Below are 26,561 nucleotides of genomic sequence, written 5' to 3' on the forward strand. Positions count from 1 at the left end.
ATTGGCATCTGTGCAAAGAGGAATTCATTAATATTTTGGTTAATGGTGGTGGTAATGGTGGGAAAATGTGGCTTTTATGACAACGTCTGCTCGCATAGATTGACGAGTAACTTTTGCAAGGGGCGATCGTTGTTGATGAAGTAATATGTCATCGCAATAATTTAATGATAATCGTTAAAGTTAACCAATGCTCTTGAGATCTTCTGTGTCAAAACTGTCTGACTGTTAAATACTATGTTCTAATAAAAGTAGTTTAAAACCACAGAACAAAGGATTACGTCATTATAAACGGAAAAGATTGTCCAGAAGTTAGGTCACGTATATTTCAATCGAGGGTTTCGTGTTCAAAGGTAAACTGAGTTTTCAAATATATGTATATGTGTATTGGGTGGGGATCGCTGGTGAAGATAAACATGTAATAATGTACCATATACAACTCTACCACGTCTGCTCTTACCATCTACCACGTGCGACATTATGGTCACAACCACACATAGACAATGGCGTTGTAAAAAATGTTAAACATTCCTGACGTCGCCAATGCGCCACGAACCTTAGGAGCTAGGATCTTATATCCATTGTAACTATAGTTACACTGGTTTTTAACACAACACAACAAAACTAAGTATTGCTGTTTGGTGGTAGACATATTTTACGGTATCCGTAGGTGGTAACTACCTAGAGGTTCACAAAACCCTACCACCGAGCAAAATATGATTAATTTGTGTTAAAAATTTAAACCAAACAAGCAAAGCCGAGTTGAAATGTGCTTGTGATTCATTCCGTGCTCGGCGGAAAGGATAACATCGCGAGGAGTGTGTCGGATGTACTATGGCCAGACCTTCTCGGTACGAGAGGAGGTCTTGAAAGCAAATCGCAACGAGACACTAACTATAAACAATGTGGCAGAAAACAAATAATTTCTTGAGGAAAACAATAATACGAGATGAGACAGTACGTACGTACGTATGTGTGTGTTAGTTGTCAATCAAATATAATTTCCGTTGTTGGTTCTGTTCGTCGCAGTTCGTGTGTATGAGGCGAGTTTATCGAGTTCACAGGTGTATTCGCTAATGGTTACCGATATATATCTCACCCCAGCCTCGAAGGGTGAATAATGCTCACCCTTTCACCCTTCCCGGCGAGGGGGCACTATCTCGGGCCGCGATTCTTTGTCGTGTTTTTTTCCTTGTTGTTTTAACAATCCCTTCTCCCTTTGTGATGTTTTTTTCTTTCCTCTCCATATTTTGTTAATTCCAATTTTTTGCTCAACTAAAGTGAAATTTTCAACCCGAGCATTTAATTGTATTTTACTTATAAACTTAATAGGCCGAACTTGTAATGCAATTAGTTTAATATACCTGCTCACAACAGATATTCCTTATGCGATAACGCATCGTAATTATTAATACGTTATTACAGCAACGATGTGAGACCATTTTACGATGTTTCGTTGGCAAACTTAATGACGAAGGAAATAACACTCATCTCGACATTATACTGAGCCAGCAACAGCATCGATCTCTACTCGAACGAAGCGAAGAAAACATATTTTTTAAACTAAATAATATAAATTGCCTTTTTCCATTTAAAAACTTCTATTAATACTTACCTACTTTATTTATGCAACACATTGATAGAAGAATCAATACGACCCTCTCCTTTTGCCCCCCACCCCTCCTCGGCTCCATTGATATAAAATATATGCAATGAAAGTAAAAATAACAAGGCGTCTTCAATGGAAGGGACGAACAGCTGATTGTTGCTAGGGCGGTTTTTGAGCGATCGGACCACTAGTTGGAAGATCAGTTGCCTCGTAGAGCGCATGTTCTGTATCGACTGCCAACACGACCGCATTAATCCTCGAGCGAAATTGTATCGTATTACGACGCAGCAAGTATCATTTTGAATTATTGCTATTTAATGGACAGGAGCTTCAGTATGCAGTGCATCCAAATTGAGCGAATATGGGTCTTACGTCGTTTGAAATAAGGAATGGTCCTCATTTATCGACCGCTGCTGAGGCATCTTCGCAGTAATTAACGGAATCTGTATTATGTGAACAAGCTAGAAATATCAGCATTAACCAATACGTCGCGCAAACGAATGAGAGCCTTTCACATCCCTTAATTTAATTAAGGCGTCGTCTTAATGTAATTTGCTTTTCAAAGTTACTTAATTAGTCTCCAGAAAATTCTTATATATTTCATAACATTCGAAAAACTGTTACGTCAAAGTCAAACTCATTAGAAAACAAAGAATAAAATATTATGCATAGATTGTGTTATAATTTAAATATACACATAAACGAATATCGTACAGCTGTACGTAACGAGCCCTGCGATCTCTCTGTCTGTCCTGTGTTTATAAAAATACCACGACAAATAAGTATCGGTCGAAATTGCAAAGTGTTACCAGCTTTCTTAAAAACAGCCCAACAGTGAAATAAGTTCGATAAGGATTATTACTGTATGATATGCAAGCTGAACTAAAGATATCCCTTAATAAATTCACATACCGAATATACATAGCTAAGTGCATCCTTAAAATGTAAACTAAATAATATGAAAGATCGTCAACAAAGGCTCCGGTGTATTTGCGTGAATCCGGGTAAAACTAAAAAAACTATCCTGTTTATTATATTAGTACGTTTCACTCTTTAAAATGATGCTAAATTATATATTCTATATTTTTTTATCCCACAAGAAGCAACATGCTGGCAATTGTCTTACTTCCAAGATTATTATTAATAAAAATAATTTTTAATTTCAAATAATTCGAAATAATTATAATCCATCCAGTATCTAATTACAATTAATCTAATATCAATAATTAATTATATTTAACGATAACTATTGTGATTAAACAATCCGATTTATCGTATTTGAGGTCGGGAAATGTTAATTAAAGATTCAATAGTTCAACGCAGTGCAATTCATAAATACTTATGAATTAAAAATGTCCGATGTAGAAGTCGCATGTCATCTCAAATTAATATATATTTTTAAATATTTATCCTTTTATAATTATTTAGAGACGATTAGGTCGATGATTAACTACAATTAGATTCCTCTTAAGTAAAACGATTAAAGTTTAATGCATTATTTTCATTGAATGTAATGTATTCGCAAATAACGATTGTGCTGCGAAACTACAGTTTTCGTTCTAATGTCCTCGCGCGTCATTATGTTTGTTATAACGGAGTATCAGATAACAGTCACCGTGGAGGTGCACTGTTGGTAGGTAGGTAGTTTTGTGGGAACAATGTTGACGGATCGGCCCTCCTCTATTAACGGCCCGATCACGGCAAAACAACTTTTGGAGTATTTATCTCAAAAGTATTTGCAAAATAATAAATGATCTGATACATTCAGGTACAATGTCAAATGATCTTTGATATTGTATTTGAATGTATCTAATTCATAAAAGAAATCTTAGTGAAATCTACTTACGATTGAGAGTAATTTCATAATTAATAAAAAACCTTAAAAATTTTTTTAATATTCCATAGACAAAATAGTTAAACATAATTGAATCATATAGAATATCTGTAAAAAGTTTGGTTTCAACAAAGACAAAATATTTATTGCATCCAAGTTCTCTCTAATTATCTTACAAAATGCTGTTTAACATTTAGTACTGAGCGTGTGCAGAGGCGGTCTTATTGCTTCCAGCGATCGCTTCCAGACAACCTACAAAATAATTAGTTGGCGGGCCTGTAAAGAAGAAGAACAGCCGGCGCAATTGTCGCTTTGCCCAGGAAGGGCCGAGCTACTGCATACTTATATATTGTTTTGACAACTATTGTTGTCGATAGGGTGACAACCTTGCGCTCGATGTACTTATGCTTTGAAAATATTTATTTTTATTTTCTTAAGTCCCGGCGCCTTGATTATAATTGTAATTCTTAAGTTCCTACTTTACAAATAAAAAGAAACGAAGTTAAAAAGGCCCAGATTTTTGCCGTCCCATTTGTATGTATTTCTTTTCCCATTTTCACACAATTTTTATGTTCAATTCAGTTATAAAAAGTGCGGACTATATTATACTGGTAAGTTAAAAAAACGACACAAGGAGTCTTACACTAAGACACACGGCCCCACACATACAAATAGACCCAAGGTATTTATATAATGTTATAATCGTCGTAGAAGTATGTACAATTTCAACACAAATTGAATTGCGGCGAATGGCTTGTAATATACAAACTACCTCAGCACATCGGTCATGTTTAAAGCTGTCTGGGAGACACGTGACACACGCCTCACGTAAAAGCTATCGAAAGAAAAACCTACACGCATTTATCCCCATTTAGATAAATAATGACACTTGAATGCTCTGAATTATGCTTAGAATTTTCTAAGGCGCATTTTCCTAATTTGAATGCCGATACCGCTACAATTCTATGGAATGACACTTAAACTGTCGCATATAATCTGCTACATCACTAATCTAATAATAATCAATAAGCAATTGTATTAATAATAACCTGCTGTGGCGGTGCGACCATGTCATCATATATCGACATTTGGAGCCGGTTTCTCTCTTACGCGTCTTCTCCGTGCGTTACATGGGCCGAGTGTCACGCGGTCATCCCAGCGTAGTTCGCCGTAAGAGAATATAAAAGTTAATTATTTTTAATGTTATGTGTTTATTTTTCCTCCATATTCCAACAAAGGTCTGGTCAATTCCACTAAAATAACTAGGACAGGGTTCCAGTTGTACAATTAAACAACGAAGTTAAAAATATGTTCTCAACTAAAAGTACTGATATATATATTTTTACTCGGAATGTCTTGGGAGATCATTTTCACGAGGGAACGGATCATATAACTGCGATCTAATTTTATTGTGATTCCCTCTATAAGGTATTTTTGTTATTATATTTTATACGCGGTACCGTTGATTTTTTCGTTATTGTATAGGACTGGTCACCCGATGCAAAAAATATGAACTATTCCTTACATCACACCGAAGCGCCACCAACTTTAGGAACTAATACGTTACGCCCCTTGGGTCTGTAATTGCACTACTCACTCACTTAGGCTTTACAACAAAGTATTGCTGTTCGGCGGTAGAATATCTGGTGAATAGGTGGTCCATATCCGACGGTCTTGCACAAAGTAGCTTGATAAGATACTTGCCAAAGCATGAAAATATCTTAGAAGATGGTGGCTAGCGCTTTACGATCGTAATACATTTTTAACAAACACCGAGCGCGGCTCGAGAATAAACATTATTCCTTTAATATTTCAAATTGTATCCTCCGGCAATATCAATTTTATTACGCGTTTGATACATAAAATATGAGCCTGTCTGTCTCGCCATTATGAGCGAAGAGCTAAATTAACGCGAAATGTCTGCCTCAACAATAACTATGCTAATTCAAATGTATGAGTTACATAAATAATTTGACAGCGCGCACCTTTCCTACTTACGCAAACGCCGTATTTAATGCAACTATCGCAAAGGTGCGAGCTGTTGAGCGGATTTGCGCCTTAAGTTCTCGAGGATATGGAAGGTTTACGCGCATACGTAATTTTGTTTTAGTGCTCATTGCGAAAATGAGCCGAGAGCCCTATTTCTGCAGTGAAGCGATGTTGTTTGTCACTCGAGTCGTATAAATGCAAGTAAAAGCGTCAATTGACAAATGCCACGCGTCACGGGGGACATTTGGCAAGTGTCGCGGCGCGGGGACAGGTGACAGCTCCTAGTGTGCCAGTCACACGTCACTGCTGTGCCGGTTACGTCTAGAGAGAGCCCTATCGGCTATTTGGAAGAGTGACGCTTCTTTCTTCACTAAACAACTAATTATTTTGACTTCAATAACCTCAGATGTTTTTTTTATCATTTAATTGAACCAAATATAATTATTTTCTTTTCCTTTTTATTTTTTTTTGACAACTTCGCTATTTTGGCTCTCATAATGTTTTTATACGGTGCCGACTGCCGTTAGTCTTGTTGTGATAATCTTTAAATGGATTTCATGTGATGTTATTAAAGTTTAAAAATATTTAAAAGGATCGGTTTTATGTCTCCTCTTCTTAATAGATAACATTTTAAATTGTATCTCAGAGGAAACGAGCGAAATCTCAATCCATACAATATGTAGGTATAAATAATAAATGTACACATTGTGTGAACATATTTAATATACATTTAACGGATTCTGTTTGGTTTGATTCTGATTGGCTGAGATAGTTTCATCGGAATGCTACGTACGAATACAGATTGTATACAGTCTTAGTGCTAAATATTAATCATACTCGTTATTAATCTTTTGAATCGCTATGATAATAACGATAGCTCTTAAACACTAATAACGTCCTATCGTGATAAAGTATAGTCGAGACGTGATTACTTATAAATATGGATTGTCGACATTTAACGTCGTCTATGTTTATCAAATAATGACGCAATCCAATTAAATATATTGCATATTATTAATTTATTACACGCGCAGTGAAAACAAAACAATAAATAAGTATTATCGCCATATCGCAAGGCGTGGCCGGCGAGCGGGTAGCGGGTAGCGGGCAGCGGATAGCGAGAGCGGGCAGCGGGCTGCGACTGCGGACAGCAGGTAGCCGGCAGCGGCAGCGGGCTTTATTGTAATAAATTATTTTTAAAATTAATTAATCTATGTTTTGACGTTCGGATATTGCAATTTTATTTTGTGAATGAATTATGAGGAAGTTTTATTTGAAAAGTTCGAGTAAGCGTTTGGAGCGAACGAAGGCATTAGTGCCTGTCACAGTAACGCTCAACGCACTCATAGTTTACTATCTTTCTTCATGTTCCGAGAGATACTGATACTGGAATTACTGGATCACGACAGCCGTGACTCGATGTGCAATGATCTCATTTGTTAAATATCGATCGCTTTGTGCTCGTGCGGACGTATGGTAATTTACCGCGGTGCACGTGAGAGACCTAACCCAACGTTAATAATCATGAATACCTAATGATTTAAATTACAATCAGATTTCAAATACAATTATTATATAATAAACAAAACAAGTCAAGTCAAACAGATTGAGCCAAGATTTTATTTGTTAGCTATTGGAAATTACGATATTTCTTCTCATCAGCTGTTACTAAAGCATAGCGGTGAAGAAAAACGTCATAATAAAGCTTTCACGTCTCGAAAGAAAATTTAGCTCAGCGACCAGGGCCCATCCGCGCGACGTGTTAGCATTGTAGGGATATTTCTTCTTAACAAAGATAAATTCAATGTCAGTCAGAAGTAAGTGTCGCTGGGACATTAAAAAACCATTATCGTTCTATTACAAGCCTCGGCGATAATTTTAAATAATTAATATTTTATTCGTTACATAGTTTCGTTTATTAAATACACTTTATTTAAATATTTCAAGACTAAATAGTCGCCAATTATTAAAAGTTTATTAATTTTAAAATCGAAATTATCTTATTTCGCGGTCGCTTATGACCAAGGACTCGGGCGAGCGTTTATGAGCGTGTCAGGGAATATTAATTTTTAAGCGAAATTGCAATGCAAGCTACACCCAGCGCTGCGCAGCGCCGCGCTGCGCTCTTAAGCAGTTATTACTTTAAGCGCTTCCATTTATTTCGCCAAAATTATACCGCATTTATCAAACAAACGCCACACTGCGATATTTCATTAAGATTTAAGCACTCTTTACAACATTTTATATCCACTATAATTATAAACGCGAAAGTTTCGACGTCAATCACGTCTGAGCGGATTTGGGTGGAATTTAGTGCATAGTTGGCCCGCGCCTGGATTTTCTGAAGCTTATTCTTCGACAAATGTTTTCAATAAAAAACAAACTTATAGTACTAACACTCTAAGAGTCGGCATTTAATACAGCGCGCTTCTCTGCTGCGGTCCATAGATTTATATGTCTCCGAATTATCTCCGACTTATACAGGTGTACGATGTTATCCATCAGCGCCAAGAACGTGATATATTGTAAACGTAAATCCGAGCTTCAAAAGCTCAGTAGTGTTTCCGAGAATTTGATCACGTGTTGGTGTGTATAGGTTACGCAGATGATATTCAGTGAAACTCGCTAGAAACGTGTTTTAGTAAATATATTTCCGAAAGCCAAATATCCTTGAACTACATCTTTTTGGCGCTTTGCTCCTTAGAAATGCAAAATATGCTTTAAAATGGAATTAATAGGTGTGCGAGATACGAAAATAGTGTGATCATATTTGGCGCGTAGCCTTCGGTATATGGCACACGACGCCGATTATCATGTTTTGGCGAGATTAATGTTACAACCTTCCCGAAAAGACTGTTTAATGATTCGCAACGGTCTATAGACAAAATTATAATATCTAGAACGAGCCGCTTCGCTCGCGACGTCCAGGCTCGTAACTTTGTACGGGTAGCGTTTCGTTCTACGACTGAAAACTGTCTTATTTGTATAATCATGTTATACGACATAATATATCGCCAAATTAATCTCTAAATGTTAGCGTTAAGCCAACGTGGTATACGTACCGTGGCATAATATGGGTGATCACTTGATATGTGTCGTAGGGAGCATAAAAGATTCCTCAAAAAGTAATTAAAAAATAAATCTATATTATTTCTTTTCTACTTATTCGCGCTGTTTAATTATTTTCTAAGATAGCCATCTAAAACCAATAGAAAATTGATAATTAAACATTTTAATGAGAGCATTTGTTCCCAATTAAGACACGGTCAGGAGCGACCGTGAACCTGTCGCCAGCTGTCACCGTCAAGTCCCGTCACGTCCCGTCACGTCCCGTCACGCCCGTTACACGGAAATTATAAATAAGAACTAACTTTGAATTTTGTTGCCAACTCGCTCGGTGACGCGCTCGTAATCGTTACCGAAACGAATTAATTTATTTATAAAAGGCTACCCACGAGGAGCGTCGTAATCGATGCCCATTAATCTGATTAAATTGAACGTATCATTTGAATAAATCATCTCTTTTTTTGATTATGTACAAAAACAACTGTTGTTCAGATGTTGAATTATCGTGACAAGTATTTTAGTTTCTATAGCGGTATCAGTTTTAAGCAAAGTTTGAACTGTCCCACTGCTGTGCTCAGCTCTGCTACTGTATTTTGGAAGACGGCTCTTCAACCACAAGATAAACTATAAACTAAAAATTATAATAACTAATATTAAGCTCCATGCCCGGGTATGATCTTGCAATCATAGGTATGTTATGTCGTATAATTTTGAATAGTGTTGGAAAGTCTGCAGAATATTGGAATCGAAATAAGTTTGAGACCATTTCTAACAAAGACATCGCGTGGCATAATGTTGCTAATAAATGCTTGGCGCTGCGCCCACCGTCTCCGTACCTACCCATGTACAATCTAGTCATTGTCATAGTTAAAATTAGTAATATTTTTAATATGAATACAACGAATTTACCGAAGTTTAGGAATTACTTTCTAATATACGGCTATTCATTTAGATTTAAAAACATTTTATATTTGAGTATCAAAACGCAATTTTCAATATTGCTTTCTAATCTCAGAGGGTCGCGATCGCGGCGTTTCTGCAGCGCTGGAAATATATGGCTTAGCTCTGTTTGAGTTTGTCATATGGTGCCTGTTTATTTTATGTTTCTCCAAGTCGGTACAGAATATATTAGTCACATCAAAAATGTGACGGTGTAACATGGTGACCACGAGATGCAAAGACCGACCTTAATGATACGACCTCTCTTCGTCGGAGGTGCAGGACGTACGAGCCTTTAAATTAGGATAAAGAGATTAGATAACGTAATCCAGGAGTGAAGGTGTATCATGTGCCATTAATTCGCAATTTACTAAAGCCGCCGGGAGTGGCGAGCAGTGAGCGGTGAACATCAGTGTCGAGCAACCCTTTGTAACGCGACTCGGGGATAATTTAAACTGCTCTCACGTTATTTCGGGTGACGTCGGAAATATTTCTGACTTCAAAAGATTTTCTGAGAAATTCGTTCTCGCCTTGACAGCTAAAAGTTGTTACGTGAAAATAGTCTCTAGAACAGATGGCGGAGTAAAGGGCGAGAGCGATGCGGGGCTGTGCCCGGTCGTGCTCGGTCGTGCGTGGTGCCCGTCGCCATGAACCCACGGAGTCAGCTAGTGGCGGTGTGCCAGCGCCGACCTGTCTGCCCCGCTGACAACCGCGACGCACGCCACACGCGTGTCGCCACCGTCCTGGCTGACAAGTTCAAACTATAATTAGCTCTTACGACATTCAACCGCATCGCCTTTAATACTCTGATCCTGGAGCCAAATACGATAGGTGCAGTTACCGACAGGCCGATGTAAATAGACGCGCGGGATAATAACATTGTTACGATATGCAAATGTTCGTTCCAAACGAGCGAATCGAATAATATTTAAATAAAATATTTAATTTCGCGGCTCCGTAGCTTTATGCTAATTTAATCAGCCGAACTGTGTTTGTGATTGGGCAAATGTATAATTACATTCCCGTAACAGACTTGCGTTGTATAATATTTCGCAGTCGTTACTCATTTCTATCCGCCATTTAAATCACAAAAGCAGTTTATCGGTGCGGACACCGAGCCTGAGGCAGTCGCATTATAAACAGGCAATAATTAATCGCTTATAACACTATTACATTAATTGTTGCATATTAAAATAAAATCTTATTCATGTTTGAAATAAATTCGGATGCCATAATGTTGTGATGCTGACCGCAAAGAGTAAGTAGGCAGGCACGTGCTGTACACCGAACGCAACTTTACGTTGCAGCGTTTTCATTGAGTAAATTAATGTTATAGTATTTTACAAAATATTTGGCAAACTACTGCAATATTTTATCATGTATATTATTAAGTTCGTAGAATTCATCGATCTTCTTAGTATATTTTTATGAGATAAATGATTTGAATAAGTTTCGTGAAGTTCGTGAGCACGATGCAAGCGGAGTGTCTCCGCGCGAAGCGTGCCAGAATCCACGTGTCGCTCGACTCCCGTCGCACGTATTTAGAATTGTTCTAATGAGACCCGTGGCTGTGTAATGAGTAAGATGTTGAAAAACAAATTATAGCTACGAGAGTTTCGGAGCACTTTGTGGATAATTAGAAAGTTGAGTCCCTAATACCCGGGATTGCGGATCCGAATGAAGTTTTCATCGAGCAGCTTTAGAAGATTCTCGCGTCGTATTTATTCGAAATCTTGGCACAAATTCTGTTCAAATAATCTCTGATTAAATTTGAATAGTTACGTATTTTCAATATATGTTATGTGTTATATACGAACTGTACTTTGACGTCGTTAGAGAGAATCATATGCGAGTAGGTATCACGCCGTTTCAAATATAAATACATAGTTAACAACAATTGTTGAAAAACACAGACCCACAGAAGGTTTTTATCAATCGATAATTAGGTAAGTGTTAATGAAATGCGTCTATATTGAATAAAGTCAATTTTAATTCGTTCAAGTAACAAAAACTTTCAAGTGCCTCCATTAATTGAGATACCTTTACGTTTGAGGCTCGCCTACGTCACGCCCCAACTCTGTTTGTTCTCGTCGGTGTACAGCGTGACATCCGGATGAAACATTTACAGACTTGTGATTTAAAATTCGAACGGCTTAATGTTGCACAGAAATACCCAGCTACGATATTTAGGACGGCAGTTCATCAACCACCGCTATTCATCTCCCGTCACGGCGTCGCCGTCAGTTAACGTCGCTGTTTTATTCTGAATCTTTTTCATTCACTCGACGCCGTTTTTTACCTTTCAAAGTATGACAGTAATTTGTTTAAAGATATATTTATAAATTATAAGTATTCATGTGGCGTATCGCCGGAGGATTTAATTACGCTGAATTTTAGGTATTCAATATTGGTGTGGGTTTAATTATAATTTATGCAAACATTCAGCATCACAACTTTTCAGCGAAGTGACAAAGAATCTTGAAATTCAGCAAGTTAATTCTTCGTTGATACACAAACATATACTGAGAACAAATTTTATTAAAATATGTTTACAAAATGGCGAATGAGTCGAACGAATGGAAATGTATTCGCTTGCTTAGTGACTACTTAACAACTTAAGTGTGAGCACGTAAGCGATCGTAAGTTTTTTAAATAATTTGGTTATATTCTGTTATTTATTATATTATATATTTAGTTATTGTTTCCTTGGAATAGAACACTACTTAGCGTTAACGCCGTCGAATTGTGCAGCTTAAATAGTTTCATGTTATTTGTATCGTAAAATCTGTACACTGGAGTTAGCAATGAAGAATATTATTATATTGTTGAGATGGAACAGATATTTCTGGCCAAATAATTTGTCTCGAAGGTCGCGAGTGCACTTGACAATCAATATAAGGACTAGTAACTGACCCTGACATGTAACGAGGTTAACGTTAGCTAAAAGATATTTTTTCTATCATTATGTCGTTCGTAATATAAATACTTATATGTTTCGTGAAGTTAAACGTTTAACGAAATACCAACTTAAAAAAATTAAATTAAAACTCGTGAAGATCTTTTCATAATATTATGTAGTATTTTCAACGACACATATTCAAAACATTTGACAAGTTCAGGGCCGTCGATGAGCGTCAACGGAGTTCGGCGGTTCTATTCCCGGCAGTGACAGCGGTCCCCACTTCAGTGCTAACGAAACGCTACGGGGATAAATCTTGGCAGGGCCGGCAGGGTCGTTGCTCGCATACTTCGCTATAATTAATCTTGATGCAAATTCCCAACCTGCAATTTTGCCTTCACCTTTTAGAAACGACAGAACATTGTTACGACATTAGACGATTTCTATCCATCTCACCCACTCCAACGTAATCGACGCCGGCTGACTCGTACCGTCAGCATAAAACATGTGTAATTAAACAAATCAGTAAGTTGCTAACAAAAACAAATTCATATTAATTCAAACCCGTTTTTATAATGTGTAATTTTGTAAGTAGTTGAGCCGTGATGGCCCAGTGGTTAGAAGATTTGGTGATGTAATTTCCAAACCATATCTTTAAAGAAGATAGTAGCCCTTAGCCCAGTAGTGGGACATGAACAGACTGTTACTTTTTATGAGTAATTTGGTAATTTAATTTATTAAATAATATGTTTAATTGTTATCAATTTATTTAATTTTATTTCATTTTGTTGTGCAATATACACGATATAACAAAGTTTCATATTTCAATTAATTTGAACACATACGAGCCCCGGTATTTTAAGATGGATCCACAAACTGTTTAATGGCGATCACAAGTACCTAAACATAAATCGCTATCAGTATTCTTTTATTAGTGGTGAAGTCTGTATATCATGTTACATTAACAGCCTGTAAATTTCCCACAGCAGGGCTAAGGCCTCTTTTCCCTTCGAGGAGAAGGTTTGGAGCATATTCCACCACGCTGCTCCAATGCGGGTTGGTGAAATACACATGTGGTAGAATTTCATTGAAATAAGACACATGCAGGTTTCCTCACGATGTTTTCCTTCACCGCCGAGATAAATTATAAACACAAATTAAGCACATGAAAATTCAGTGGTGCTTGCCTGGGTTTGAACCCGAAATCATCGGTTGAAATCATAAGATGCACGCGTTCTAACTACTGGGCCATCTCGGTTTTTATATAATGTTAATTAAATCTATATTTTATTATTCTAAAGTATTTAAATAAAATTTGACAAAACAAATACCCACCGAGTTTCTTTCGCCGGTACCTCCTAGGTTTGGTATTATTAATATCCGGACCTGTGCTAGTTATTACTTAGGAAATAAGTCATTTAAAAAAATATTGGTACCGAGAAGAGTCAGCACTGAATCCAATTATAGTCAATATTATTGATTTACCATTTAAATACTATATACATAAGTACTCAATACTTATCTGAAGCTATTACATATACCTACATTGACAGATATGACTTGGTATTGCTATGAACACATGGTGACTTAATCAAGAATATTTATGTTTAATTGGATATTATTTTATAAATATTTGTAGTAAACAATGATTTGCCAGATTCAACAGAAGTGTGAAAGCTTGGCATGATGTGTGCATTGACGTCAGACTTCTGGACTCCTTAGCCAATACTGTTGCCAGGTGAACAATGTAATGAAGCAAATTGTACATAGCTATTGGAGAAATGCCTCGAACGTCAACCGCCCCAGTCGCCGGGGAGTCTAGCTGGGCAAAACTTGGACCGGCCAGAAGACGATGGCCGGGACAATTAACAATAAGCCTTAAAACCTTGCAGCGAAGATCATTTCTCAATAACGCAACAGTCGCGTGCGCCAAACCGGTAAATAAGGTCTGACGCGGATATCAATTTGAGGATGTCTTGGTAATTCAATATTTGTGACAAAATTCGAATTCTCGCTGCAGGCATTCACGGCAATTTGTCTGAAAGCATTGTTCCTCTCGGGCTCCAACGCTGGCGTTACGCTCGACTCTGAGATAGGATAGCAACTCGTTAAACATTTGCATTTCATTTAAAAATAGCTAAGATGTCTCAATTCGGTTCTCGACTGAATACGGAATAGATTGGAAATATATTTTCTTTGAGATACAAGAAGTAAACGAAAAAATATTATTCTTATACCGATCACATAAGTAGTCAAAATATAAAGGATTTTTATATTCCAACCCACGAGAAGGAAGGGTTGCGAGGGTTCTTTCAATTTGAAGGGTTTGCAAAGTTTCATTGGATAAACGCTATCAGGCGGCAATTGTAACTGATAGTTATCCAACATTATTGCCAAGTTCCACGAGCCGACTCGAAACACAAATTAACGCTCTGAGTAAACTCCCAACTTACAACTCTGCCGTCAAGTTTACCCTCTCCTAACCTTCGGTACTCACTCAAAACAACAATTTGAATTTTATCTTTACAGGCATACGGCTTAAAATCCCTTGAATCTAATTTAAGAGATTCCTTAAAATTGACTTTAATCCATTCCGCTCCTTATAGCGTTTGGTTTAGAGTGTAATTTCCAATGTTAAGTTTTTCTTATACAATCAGCTGGGTGGATGTTTAGTCAAGTATAGTGAATAGTCCTTATCAAATGATTACTCAACAAGCGTCAGTTCTGACTATTTGAATTGTCTTAATGATAAGTTAAACTATTTAGGGATAACTTATACGTCACTTGTCACGAACAATTGAGTTTTAAAAGATGTTTAACGGAGTGCGGTCGAAATTAAAAAAATATATATATTTAATTTTATATTATATTACTTCAACCAAAGTGTACATATAGTATGGGTTTAACGCTTGCGGTTATCACGTAGTCTCCAGCGAAGGCAAATACCGTTACGACGTTTGTTACGGTGAAAGTTAATTTGAACCGCGGCTGTTGTATTCTCTAAACGGACTGGACGACGAAGCGTCTCGTTCTCCTTAAAATAACATTTCTGAATATCTAGAAAGAGGGATAGTCCATAAAAGTCAATGATAAACATTTTCAAGTCTAATAATAATCAATCTTTCAGTATTAATTATATTTTCCAACCCTCAAGATACAATATTGTTGGACACGAGATATAAATTATACTCTTAATCTTCATTAACCGTTGCCGGCATAGCCACTGTTGTAACATCAAACTTGAATCCGTGCCAACACGGCATATTACAGAAGTTTGTCCCTAACGAGTTACCCGGATGCATTAAAGCCAAAACTTTAATATAGTTTTACCAACTCAACTTAAATTTTTATTAAAATAAAATAAGGGCAGCAAATAATGCGCTTTAGTGTTTTAAATCTTTCAACTTTGTCTTTGTCGTTGATGGTGAGCGGGTACCGAGGCGGGTAATTAATGGACCACATCTGTATTTAAGCAGATATATTTAAATATCTCAATGTCATAAGTTGACGTATAGTAAACCGTTATCTAGAATGGATCAGCTGTGTTTCAATCTATTAGGCATATTGACATGCTGGCTCGACGTGGCCGGCCATGTTTACAAAGCATTCCGTTTGCCCCCCGGGATACTTTGAAATTCACGCAAATCAATGGTGTATTTTTTATTCAATCCCCAATGGTAAGACCCCACTCGCGCGTAATGTTACAAACACTGAAAGTCAATTTTATATAAATATTACTTTATTTACAAGTGATTTCTGTTTAAATTCCGCATTTCTAGTCCGTTATTAACGAAATATGAGGAAGATAACAATGATCTAGGTGATATATTGAAGTAAGCTAACGACACTCAAATCTCAATGGTGTTACATGGTAGTGCTAATTTCATCAAAGATCATAAAATTAATTCACTTGTTGTCTGTAAATTTAAGAAATAATTATATTAAAAAAGGATAACCTTAAAAAAGAAACTTTATTCGTTAATAATGTCAAATTATAGAAATAACAATCTCGCAAAACATTTATAATTTTATTTAATGCATAGCGCAAAAAATAAGCATCACTTTCTAATTGAATTTATTTTATTTGCTGTTATTTTTAACTTTTATGTTACCGCACAAACAAGATATAGACATTGTTTCAATGACCAACCAGTCAGACGTACATTATTGAACTTTAATATTTTACAAAACATATAAGAATATCTGTAACCGCTTAATGTTTTTTTTAAATAATATAAAATACTTAAAACGAATTCCTTAAGCAATTAAATTTAACGTAAAGCTAGTCGATATCTTTTTTAATTTCTACCATTTCGTAGCTGGACGACGGCAAGTTGTAGCGCATGTAGGGCTCGTGGAAGGGCTGCCCTCTCGCCTTTCTCCTTATTTCCTGTATCAGTTTGATCACACCCATTTGGAACTCTAATGTTTCATCGTCGTCCAGCTTGTGCAAGCTCGGTAGGAGGCTTTTGAAGAACGAGATGTGAGCGTCCTCGACGTGGGTAGACTTGACGTCCATGTAATGAATGTAGCCGGCGTCTTGTTCGTCCTGCTCGTGTGTTTTCAGTCTCTTGGCTGGTCTGTTGCTACTGCTCGCCACGCTGTCTGAAGCGTCGTCACTATTGTACTCTTCTATTTTATCTTTGCTTGCCTCTGCATCCGTGCTGTCGCCTTTGTTATAGTTCTTCAGAAGAAACTTCAATTGTTCGTGATATACGTATGGCTTAAATTTCCGCTTATCCTCGGAAACTGTCTTTTTCCAGGCGTCTCGAATGTTGGTCCATTTCTTCATAACCGTTTTGACTGAAAAAAGTTTTTTATATTATTACTACACAAATCACGCATTCATTCGAACCGGCTCGACGCAGGCTGTCGTAAGAACATATGTAATGATGGGTTACGTGTTAGTTATCTCACCATACACATTTTTTTCTTTACGAGGCATATCATTAAACTCGGGGTTCAGAATCCTACAAATATCTTTCCACGCGTTCGATCTCAAAACGAAGTCCTTATGACTCTCCAAGCTCTTGTCCCACAGGCCCGGCCGGCTGTGCACCAAGCTGATGAGTAGCTCGGGGTCGATTTTGTCCATGGCGATGGAACATACACTGTACCTAGTCTACGTTTAAATATCAACCGTCTATAACCTCGAAACGCTTGCGGCAGCGAGTCGTTCCTCTGTTATGACGTACGGACTATTATGTACGCGACGCGACAACGGCAAGTCGACGTGCGCGGAGATACGGCACGGGCGGTATCGGCCGTGCTCGGCGACGGACTAACGGCGCACGGCCGCACGGCTGCGGGCTGGTGCGCCGGCAGTAGTGTAGAACGTACGCTGCACGCGATCAGACGGCCGGATGGCGGCACGGTCGGTTGCCGCGCCGCCGGGGCCGGCCGGGCGCCGGGGACGTGTCGCGGTCGGTGACCTCGTTCCGCGAATCGATATAACTTTATGCAATTTTATTACTATTTAAGTATTCTCACGATTTTTGTTCCAGATCCGTTATTATGACGATGGTTATATAATATGTTACGAATTTGCTTACCTGTTAGAATAATAAGAGTCGTCGTCAGATGAATGAGATAATAGACAAGGCAAGCACGTGCTCGCATATTTTTATAATAAAACGAGTAACTATACTTTAAACATTACAAATATTAGCATATAATAGACTTCAACTTGAACACAATACAATACAATAGTACATTTGATAACAATTTCCACCCATCTACAAACTGCGTCCCTATCGCAGGGCGATCGCTCCTACACTTGAATCCAAACGGGATGCGTTTTATCATCTCCGAGTCCTGCTTAAGCCGTAACGAAATCGCAAGAAAACAAACTATAGGTCAATAAGGAAAACCGTGTTTGTGAAGCAGATAAAAGGTTGTTTGAGGAAAACAGCGGCCCTTTGTATGTAATCCCGGATTAGGGACCGATCGCGTAATCCTCAGTTATTGCGGGCTCGTGAAGGTGATCCTGGACTACTGAATGAACTTATGAATTTCCGGTGGCGTGGCTTATTGCTATCCGATATATCTATATTGAACACGAGCCATGTCTTGGCACCCGACTCCAATCAATATATGTATATATAAATATTTATTATTTATATATATATGTAATTAGTACATATCAATTTCTAGAGAGTTTTTGATTCATTTGATCTAATTTCCCTTTAGCTAGGCGTAAATTTTCTGTTAGGATGTGAATCAGGATCGTACCTCCGACTATCACACAAGGACGCGGCCCGCGTACCTGTCAACTGTTGTCACGTAAGACAGTTTGTTTGACTTAAATTACTTCGCATCCAAATCCGATCAGTACGAAGCACGCGCAATATCACTCCCGATTTTTTTTTCAAAATATTTTTATTTTCATCTCGACTCAACTTCAATTAATTATTTTTTAATCACTTTAAAAATAAATAAAAATTGTAACGATTACTTGATTGTGCTTAACTATTCTAGTTTTAAATTTAGTTTAATCTTGTGATGTACTCACTCACAAATATCAGAATACAAAATCTTGCGGAATCCCGACATATTTTTGTGCCCGAAAGGTAACTTTAATAAATCTATTGTGATGTTAAAGAATCCGGAGCTGTTTAAGAAATTCGCTCAAACGGAATAATAATCTGAATAATCCCCCATTTTTCTAAAGCATTCCTCATTTTGATTAAAGAATGCCTTTATGTCGGGACGGAGTATGGTCATGTGTAGGCACCGGCTTTACCTTTTATTACGGTTTATTGAGATTAAGATTTTGATTCACTTCAAAGTAGTTTTATTACCAATATACTCATATCTATTACGTTTATTGAGATATAATCTATTATTATGTATTTAATATTTTCTAGGTTTAGTGGAAGTGAGGGAGTCGCGATGGGCTCGTGGTTACACTATGAGGATCTTTATCATGGATCGCGAGTTCAATCCAGGCCAAGTATCGATGACTTTGGATTTGTTTTATTTGTGTTTATAATTCATATCGCGCTCAGCGGATGAATGATATACATATTATTTATTGACCCTTATCGGACCAGTATGTTGGAATAAGCTCCAAGACGACAACAATTAGAAGAGAACTTCGTGGGATACTTTTTAAAATCATATTATTTGCTTCAATGAGTTCCTTACAAGGCACGACGAGGACACCGGGAAGTCGGTGTACCTGCGTATAATAGAGTACTAATTGTATTCTTGTAAATTATTAGTGCAGCGTAAAACATAAATACCAATGTCGGCGGACCGAGTTAAACAGTGAACACTGACCAGTCGGCACCGCGACACCAGCGTCATCCGTTATCGATCCTTTAATGAGTACGCCTTTGTCATGCATCTGGTCCCACTCCACCATGCAGGTTAAACTTATTTCCCAGCGGTTCAGTGTTTCAGTCGGTATGACGTAACAAACGAACGCCGTTATTTTCGCATTTATAATATTATTTGACTAAGCGCTGTCACTAAACCGATTTGATTTAAATCAACAATCAAATCTTTATCAACTGACAGAATAATATTACTTGAGGTTAGTTTCTGTTAGTCTTCCAACATTATATATAAAACGAAAAGGTTGATTCCTTTGAACATAGAAATAAGATCCATTTTTCGTTATCTCCGAGTATTTGTACCGTTGTACTATTTAAAGCTGTATCTCACGATGACTAATCGTTCTCCTTGAACTTGAAGCGACTTAGTCAGCTTATCTGTGGGTACCTACTAATATATAAAGCTGAAGAGGTTGTGCTAATGCGCTTATCTCAGAAACTATAAGTCCGATTTACAGATAAATTTGCATGACTTGTCTAATTTATTAAGAAAAGTCAAACTATATTTACACGTAACGTCTGTCTAGCTCGTATACTAAAAACACACCCTAACCACAAAATGCGTTTTTAATATATATCAATATTTTTTTTAATAGTTACATGATTTTATAAAAATGTTAAGAAGTGTCTTACAACTACTTGGGTACAATATTTTGTGGAATCAACTTGGATACTGTTTACTTTCAAATACGAATAACAAAATCTATATATACTTTACTCAAGTAGGCTCTTATAAGTACTTTTGGATCACGAAGAAGTATTAGTAGTCACTATTTGGAAAGTTTAAATGACAAACGGTTCTCCAGGTTAATATGTATATTTACTTGACAATGTTCTATTAAATTTCGTGTCTAAAAATCAACAAATTAAACGAAATCTCGACTTCTTTGATATATATGATTTCGTGCAAAATGCTTCTTGCATTACCAAGTAATGATTTAAGTTTATTAAAAGGCAATGTTCTTTATCAACAGGCAGCTTCGTTATATTAGCATAGATTACCTTCAAGCGAATTTAATGAATCGTGTAACAGTAAGTGGTTGTAACTGTCACAATTATACGCAACAAGATCACTTGTTTCAATATTAAGTAATCAGTAGTAATTTAACATGACTATATTTGTAGTGGGTCTTAAAATAAACACAAATAATTACCTTTAGTTGCCCAACAAGAACAAAGGAAGATTTTCCTGAATACGATATTTCAGAGCAAAAAAAAAATCTAAAGAACATTGGCTCACGTTTCGAACAATAATTTGAAAACAGTTATATTTTAGTTAAAAGTCCGCTAAAATTATATTATCTATATGAAAATGACGAAACATCAAACGCTAGATTGTGTAAACATAATTTGTTTTCACAAATAAGAAAGAGTCTTTGAAGACAAAAAACTGACTTCCGCACATTTTTCATAAACAAGGAAAATATGTCTCCGTCAGTGACGTCACGCTTACGCACCACTAAACACCAAATAATTTGCAAAATATGCGAAAACGGGCTCGTCGACTGAACGTAATGAAGCCATTAGTGTCGCTGAGAGACGGACATATTGACATCTTATTCGCGTCGCTGTACAAATATTATCTACATTAATTTAATTAACAACATTAATTTTATTAATTTAAATAACAACATTAATGCAATATAACAGTTTAGTCGAGCAGGCTCTCGTTTATCTGGAACCGACTTAATAGATTAGTAACAGGAAATTAGTCAGATCACGTAAATGCACCGAAACGCGGTGATCTCGTTGATGTTGCTGGGATGGAAGCTCAGACAAAGAACGCTATGTCTCTCAAAGAGAAAATTTTGGAGCTCATACCACCACGCTGCGTGGTACACAAATAAATCAGAATTCCATCAAACACATGCAAGTGGCGTCATTATAAATACAAATTATGCAAATCAAAATTGGTAGTTATCTTCTCCTTGTGTTTTGGCTGCTGATGTTCCGTCCTCTCATTGTCCCTATTATTATATTATATCAAAGACATGAATGTATATCAAAACATTAGCAATGTTATTACGTAAAACAAAATCACAGTCAATTATAATTTATAAATGTACTTTTAAAGAATATAACTTACAAGCAAGAATACCTTATATATTTACGCATTGACATTCGAAAAGTGGAGTTTACGTCAATAGCATATGATTGCCAATTTCTGAGAAGTAGTATCTGCAAATATTATTATGAACAAATACTGTACTGTAAGAGACTCGCCGGAGAGCGTCACGCCGACGCTGGCGCAACGCCAAGCCTGGATCTGCAATCCGTCAGCCCAACATGATCCGTCGCCGATTCCGACACGCGACAACAGCCCTCCTAAAGAACACGAACTAACCTACTTACATACACTAATTTTGGAGGAGTTATTGGCTAACTTAAAAGGCGGCAGAACGAGGACCAGGCTTGAAATTCGGGTCCCTCCAACGAATAGTTGTTTGTAGGATTTTAAGAAATTACCCGCAGCACGCAGCCTGGCATTAGGTAGTGATAACACTCTCGTGTATCAGTGTAACGCCGCTGAACTCTGTCCCGGCGAATTGAGAGGAAGAGAGTAGAAAATGCACTTGTTTGCGCACACACACAAGTGTGCGCAAACACTAAGCACTAAATGATGTCCCGCGCAGTTGGTTGGGCTCTTTTAGATTCAAGTTTTATATTTTTTGAGATTAAAATCATAATATTTGCAAATTGATATTTTATCAGTCAAAAAAATTATCAAAACTTGGTAGTTTTTTATACAGGATTGAAAAAACATCAATGCCCCGTTATTCAAGCATAACTTTTCCCATTTACTTTCTGTCGATACGTATATACGAGGTCTGAATACGACACCACCCCAAGGAAAAGATAGAACCTGCGACCTCCAGATCTCTCGGCAGCATTCTATTTTCGACTTATTATATCCTAATATAATGTTGATAACACTATCAATTTAAAACAGACGGGTAACATTTCTTTTTTACTATTTTCAGAACAATGAAATAAAACGAATGATTTGTCAGAGCGATGCATCTCCTGCCGCCGTTGCATTGCGTACGTAATGTTTATTCACGGTAAGTGTTACGGCGACTAGCGAGCGTCGCGCGGCGCGCGTCGCCTCGCCTCTGTTTGCTACCTGAGATTAAACAAAGTACCTCGTATGAAAATACCCCGGCTCCTCTGTTTAGCTTCTCGCCGGCGACGCTGTTGCTGGGGCTGCAGAGCTTCGAATTGACGCAAGTCGCACGTCGCTCCTCGCTCGCTGTAACGTAACTTTTATTTGAGCAATAAATTCCCGACTGTGCGAATGTAAACCTGCAAGCGAGTTACTCTCTCTCGATACGACAGCATTATTTGAATAACCAAAGTGTACTGAAATTGTTGTGGCGATCGCTTCGAGGCAGATGGACCAACAGATAGTATTCAGTATATTATATGTTATTACTATTACTTAATAAAAACCACTGGAATAATGATTAATACGTATGTTTATTTAATAAGAGTTTATACCAAGAACAATTTCCAATCAAAACAAACGAACTTTGCCGCAACTCGAGGGGTCACTGTATGGATTCCAATATGTTCTACTATCTAACTCCTGACCTCTCATTGTATTGTCATCAGAATTACTTACAAAAATGAAAATCAATCCTACAGTAAAAAGCAGGTCAAATTACTTAAAGCAGCATGTAGTGTACACGGGCACAAGGAACAGAGGCGGAGGGTATGCCGTACAAGTGTTTATTGGCAGAGGAGATGACTTCCCAGCAAGTGTCCCATTTGGAAAAAAACGAAGCAAAATACAATAGTTAAGTGTAAATAGTGATTTCATGTATATTAAATCATTTGTGTTGTTATCTCTCCTCGTTTCCATTATTCATGAGGGAACACAAACTAGTGGAATTATATAGCAATTACTTCATTACAAGATTTATATCGACGGAGTGAAATAAACGCTATGATGTCATTCTATAATTTTCCGAGCGCGCCGGCCGTTGGAAACGGCAGTACATTCATACGTAACTGCAACGATGACTTCACCGCTTGCTGCTGTTTGGACATTAACAATATCATTTCGATTGTAATTTAAGAAACTAAAAAGTGCGAACATAAACTGTTATGTATACTCGAAGGGTCCTCGTGTTAGCCAGCTCGGGTTGGTACCACCAACTACTGCTGTTCCGGTTTATAAAGCGAGCTAGTGTAGCTTACCAAAGTCGATGGAGTATTGGTAACGATAGGTAACGGTCAATATATATTTATTAAAGCGTCAATGTTCATGAACGGCGGTAACCATTCACCTTCATTTGCCGGTCGCCTATTTATATAATGTGAATAATTTAAAAAATATGTTTATATTTCATAAATGTTGATTAACACGGATTAAATATATATAATATATATCATAATTATAATAACAAGATTTCTCGGCACTGAATGCCGAATAAGTGTTGCGTGAGCTAAATTAGTAATTCAATACAATTTGAAACAGAGGGTTGTTACGTAAATGGTATTTGAATATTGAATGGCCGTAATGGATACCCAATCTAGCGCATGCCTTAATCGAAATTCCGCAAGTTAGTCGAGCAGACAAAGATACCCAGAACCTCCCTCGTTCGGAATGGTACAAGAGTACGATGAGCGATGTGTTAAGACGAGTGATCCTGGTCCAGCTCAGGTCATAGGTGACAGATCACAGCATAGGTCACAGCAGACATCCCATAAAACTTATTCCAAACATAAAAATATAAAATATTTGATGAATTATGTGGTGTCGAGTTTATTATTGTGGTTTTATTTTATTTCCGAGATTAGCCTAAAGGTCCCTGATGAGGGATGTTAATCAAAGATTGCGGACACAATTCCAGGCATACCTCACTAAATTATCATATTCTTAATTTGTGTTAATAATTCACTTGCTAATAATACACCACTTTTTGGATAAGACGTTCAAGTTCCTAGGAAGAAGAGTAGTGAGAACTTATACCACCACAATGCTGAAGTTACTGCACGTTGGTTGCTGAAAATATCTGTCAGATTTTCATCCAAAGCACCTTTCCTTTTTTTCTTTCATCGCCGACTACGAGATTAATTATTTATAAATACAAACTATGTATTTGAAATTCCCAGTAGCAGCACTGAACTTTAAAGCTTGATTTATGTTTGTAAGTCATAATTGATATTCAGTAGTGCCAGCCCACATTTGAAGCAACTATTTTCGACTAAGAATTGCGTATTCCGTTTCTGAACCATCTCTATAACAGAAGAAATGTATAAAAAATGTCGTATCTACTCTCACTTCAAACATCCGGACCGGTCGGAATGTTATATTTAATTGACACAATGACCTCGTAGCTTGATATTATTATGCTATTATGATATTTACGAAGCCGATAATAAATCGCTCCGAAAACAAACGTTGCTTATCCGCTAACCAAACGGATAAAGAGGGACTGCGCCCCGTATTGCAAGCAATTCTAAGACGCAAACTTCGACAACGCCTTCAATAAAAAAAGGCCGGCGTGAAAGTAAATTTTAAAACTCAATCTAAAACACTCAGGAAATTCCATGATTGATTAAGCTGTAGAAAATATGGGGTGTCTCAGAGGAACGCAAAGAATTGATCCCTGAAAAAAAATGAAGTCGTTTGTTTTATAAATTTCGTCGTTTGCGATGTGTACTCCCGAAGATATGATAGTACGTATAATATTTTGTTTGGATCGGCTCGGTTTATTTCTCATTTACGACCGCCGCGGAATTGCATTGGCAGCCGACCAATATAGCAGGAGGCTTAAATTAAATTCTGAACAAGAATAATGGATACAAGCCCGTAGCGCGGTGTGTGCGGAGTGTGCGGTGTGTGCTGTGTGTGCGGTGTGTGCGGAGTGGGCTGTGCGCGGCGTGTGCGGTGCGAATACGCTTACAGATAGATTGCTTTATTTCTCCCCCGCGAAGCACTGAGGCGTAGGCCACGGGGACGGCGGAGACGCTGTTGCCATTAAACAATGTCAGCTCACTTCGAATTAGATTGCTTTTAGACATTCGATTGCTCGCACGGTCTGCTCGCGTTTTGTGACACAAGAAAAAATAAAGTATAAATAAGTTAAAGGGCGCGTGTGCCGATGTAGCCTCAGAGACAAAGGCTGTAGCCTTCATAGAATGGTATGACATCATTACTACAAAGGAATACCTAAAACGAAATATTTTTTAATCAAACGTGTTATTTGCTTTAAGTAATCGTCTTCATTGTTACATCCTAGTGCGAGTATGAGCAATAAAATTAAAACACATCGGAATTCTCGTAACAAGTGGGGACCCAATCAATTCGGAATTACGTCCAGATTGCGAAGAACAAAACAATAACTTCGCACACGAGCCCAGCGCGCTGACCAACGCCCTGCATCGGACACTCGTCGGACACGCTACAGCTACGACGCTGGCGTCTCGGCGACGCGTCTTTAGAAACGTGTTATAAGTATATTGAAGTGTGTTATTCTTCATTTATTTGAGTAGTGATCGATAAATAAAATCACATTAAACTTTATTTACGTAAGCTCTTACAAGAAGTTACTTTCAAATCGTAATTTTACAAATTAGTATAAAGTACTACCGATCGGAATGTACAATATTCCCGACAATAACTCGACTTTCAATATCACAAATTACACTGTAGATTTAAATAACAATGTAATTTCACAAATCTCGACAAAACTCACAAATTTCGGTTACAATGAGCGACAAAATAAACGCACGCGTAAAACGCTAACGCGCTCAATACATTTAATCAGTAGGCTGGGTTACGCAATTGAATGTGATATACTGCCTGCGATGGCACCGAATTCATTTGACCATACTCGTTAGGGGGCCCAGTGCCACCACCCGGCAGGCGCCGGCCGGAGGTCG

General features: G+C 37.5%; 1 protein-coding gene across 1 annotated transcript; it reads right to left on the bottom strand.

Annotated features, from left to right (window-relative positions):
* Window positions 1–16,348: 16,348 nt before the first annotated feature.
* LOC113404371 (uncharacterized) lies at window positions 16,349–17,603 on the bottom strand. Its single transcript, XM_026645242.2, has 2 exons — window positions 17,251–17,603; window positions 16,349–17,136 (listed from the first exon to the last, which is right to left on the bottom strand). The coding sequence occupies exons 1-2, from the start codon at window positions 17,426–17,428 to the stop codon at window positions 16,616–16,618; spliced, it is 699 nt and encodes a 232-aa protein (XP_026501027.2). The 5' UTR covers window positions 17,429–17,603; the 3' UTR covers window positions 16,349–16,615.
* Window positions 17,604–26,561: the final 8,958 nt, after the last annotated feature.

Source organism: Vanessa tameamea, chromosome 17 (assembly GCF_037043105.1).
Source record: "Vanessa tameamea isolate UH-Manoa-2023 chromosome 17, ilVanTame1 primary haplotype, whole genome shotgun sequence".
Lineage (NCBI taxonomy): Eukaryota > Metazoa > Arthropoda > Insecta > Lepidoptera > Nymphalidae > Vanessa > Vanessa tameamea.

Coding starts and splice junctions, on each gene's coding strand:
- LOC113404371 (XM_026645242.2), bottom strand. CDS start 17,428: ATGGACAAAATCGACCCCGAGCTACTCATCAGCTTGGTGCACAGCCGG. Junction 17,137..17,250: donor TAAAGAAAAAAATGTGTATG/GTGAGATAACTA, acceptor AACTTTTTTCAG/TCAAAACGGTTATGAAGAAA.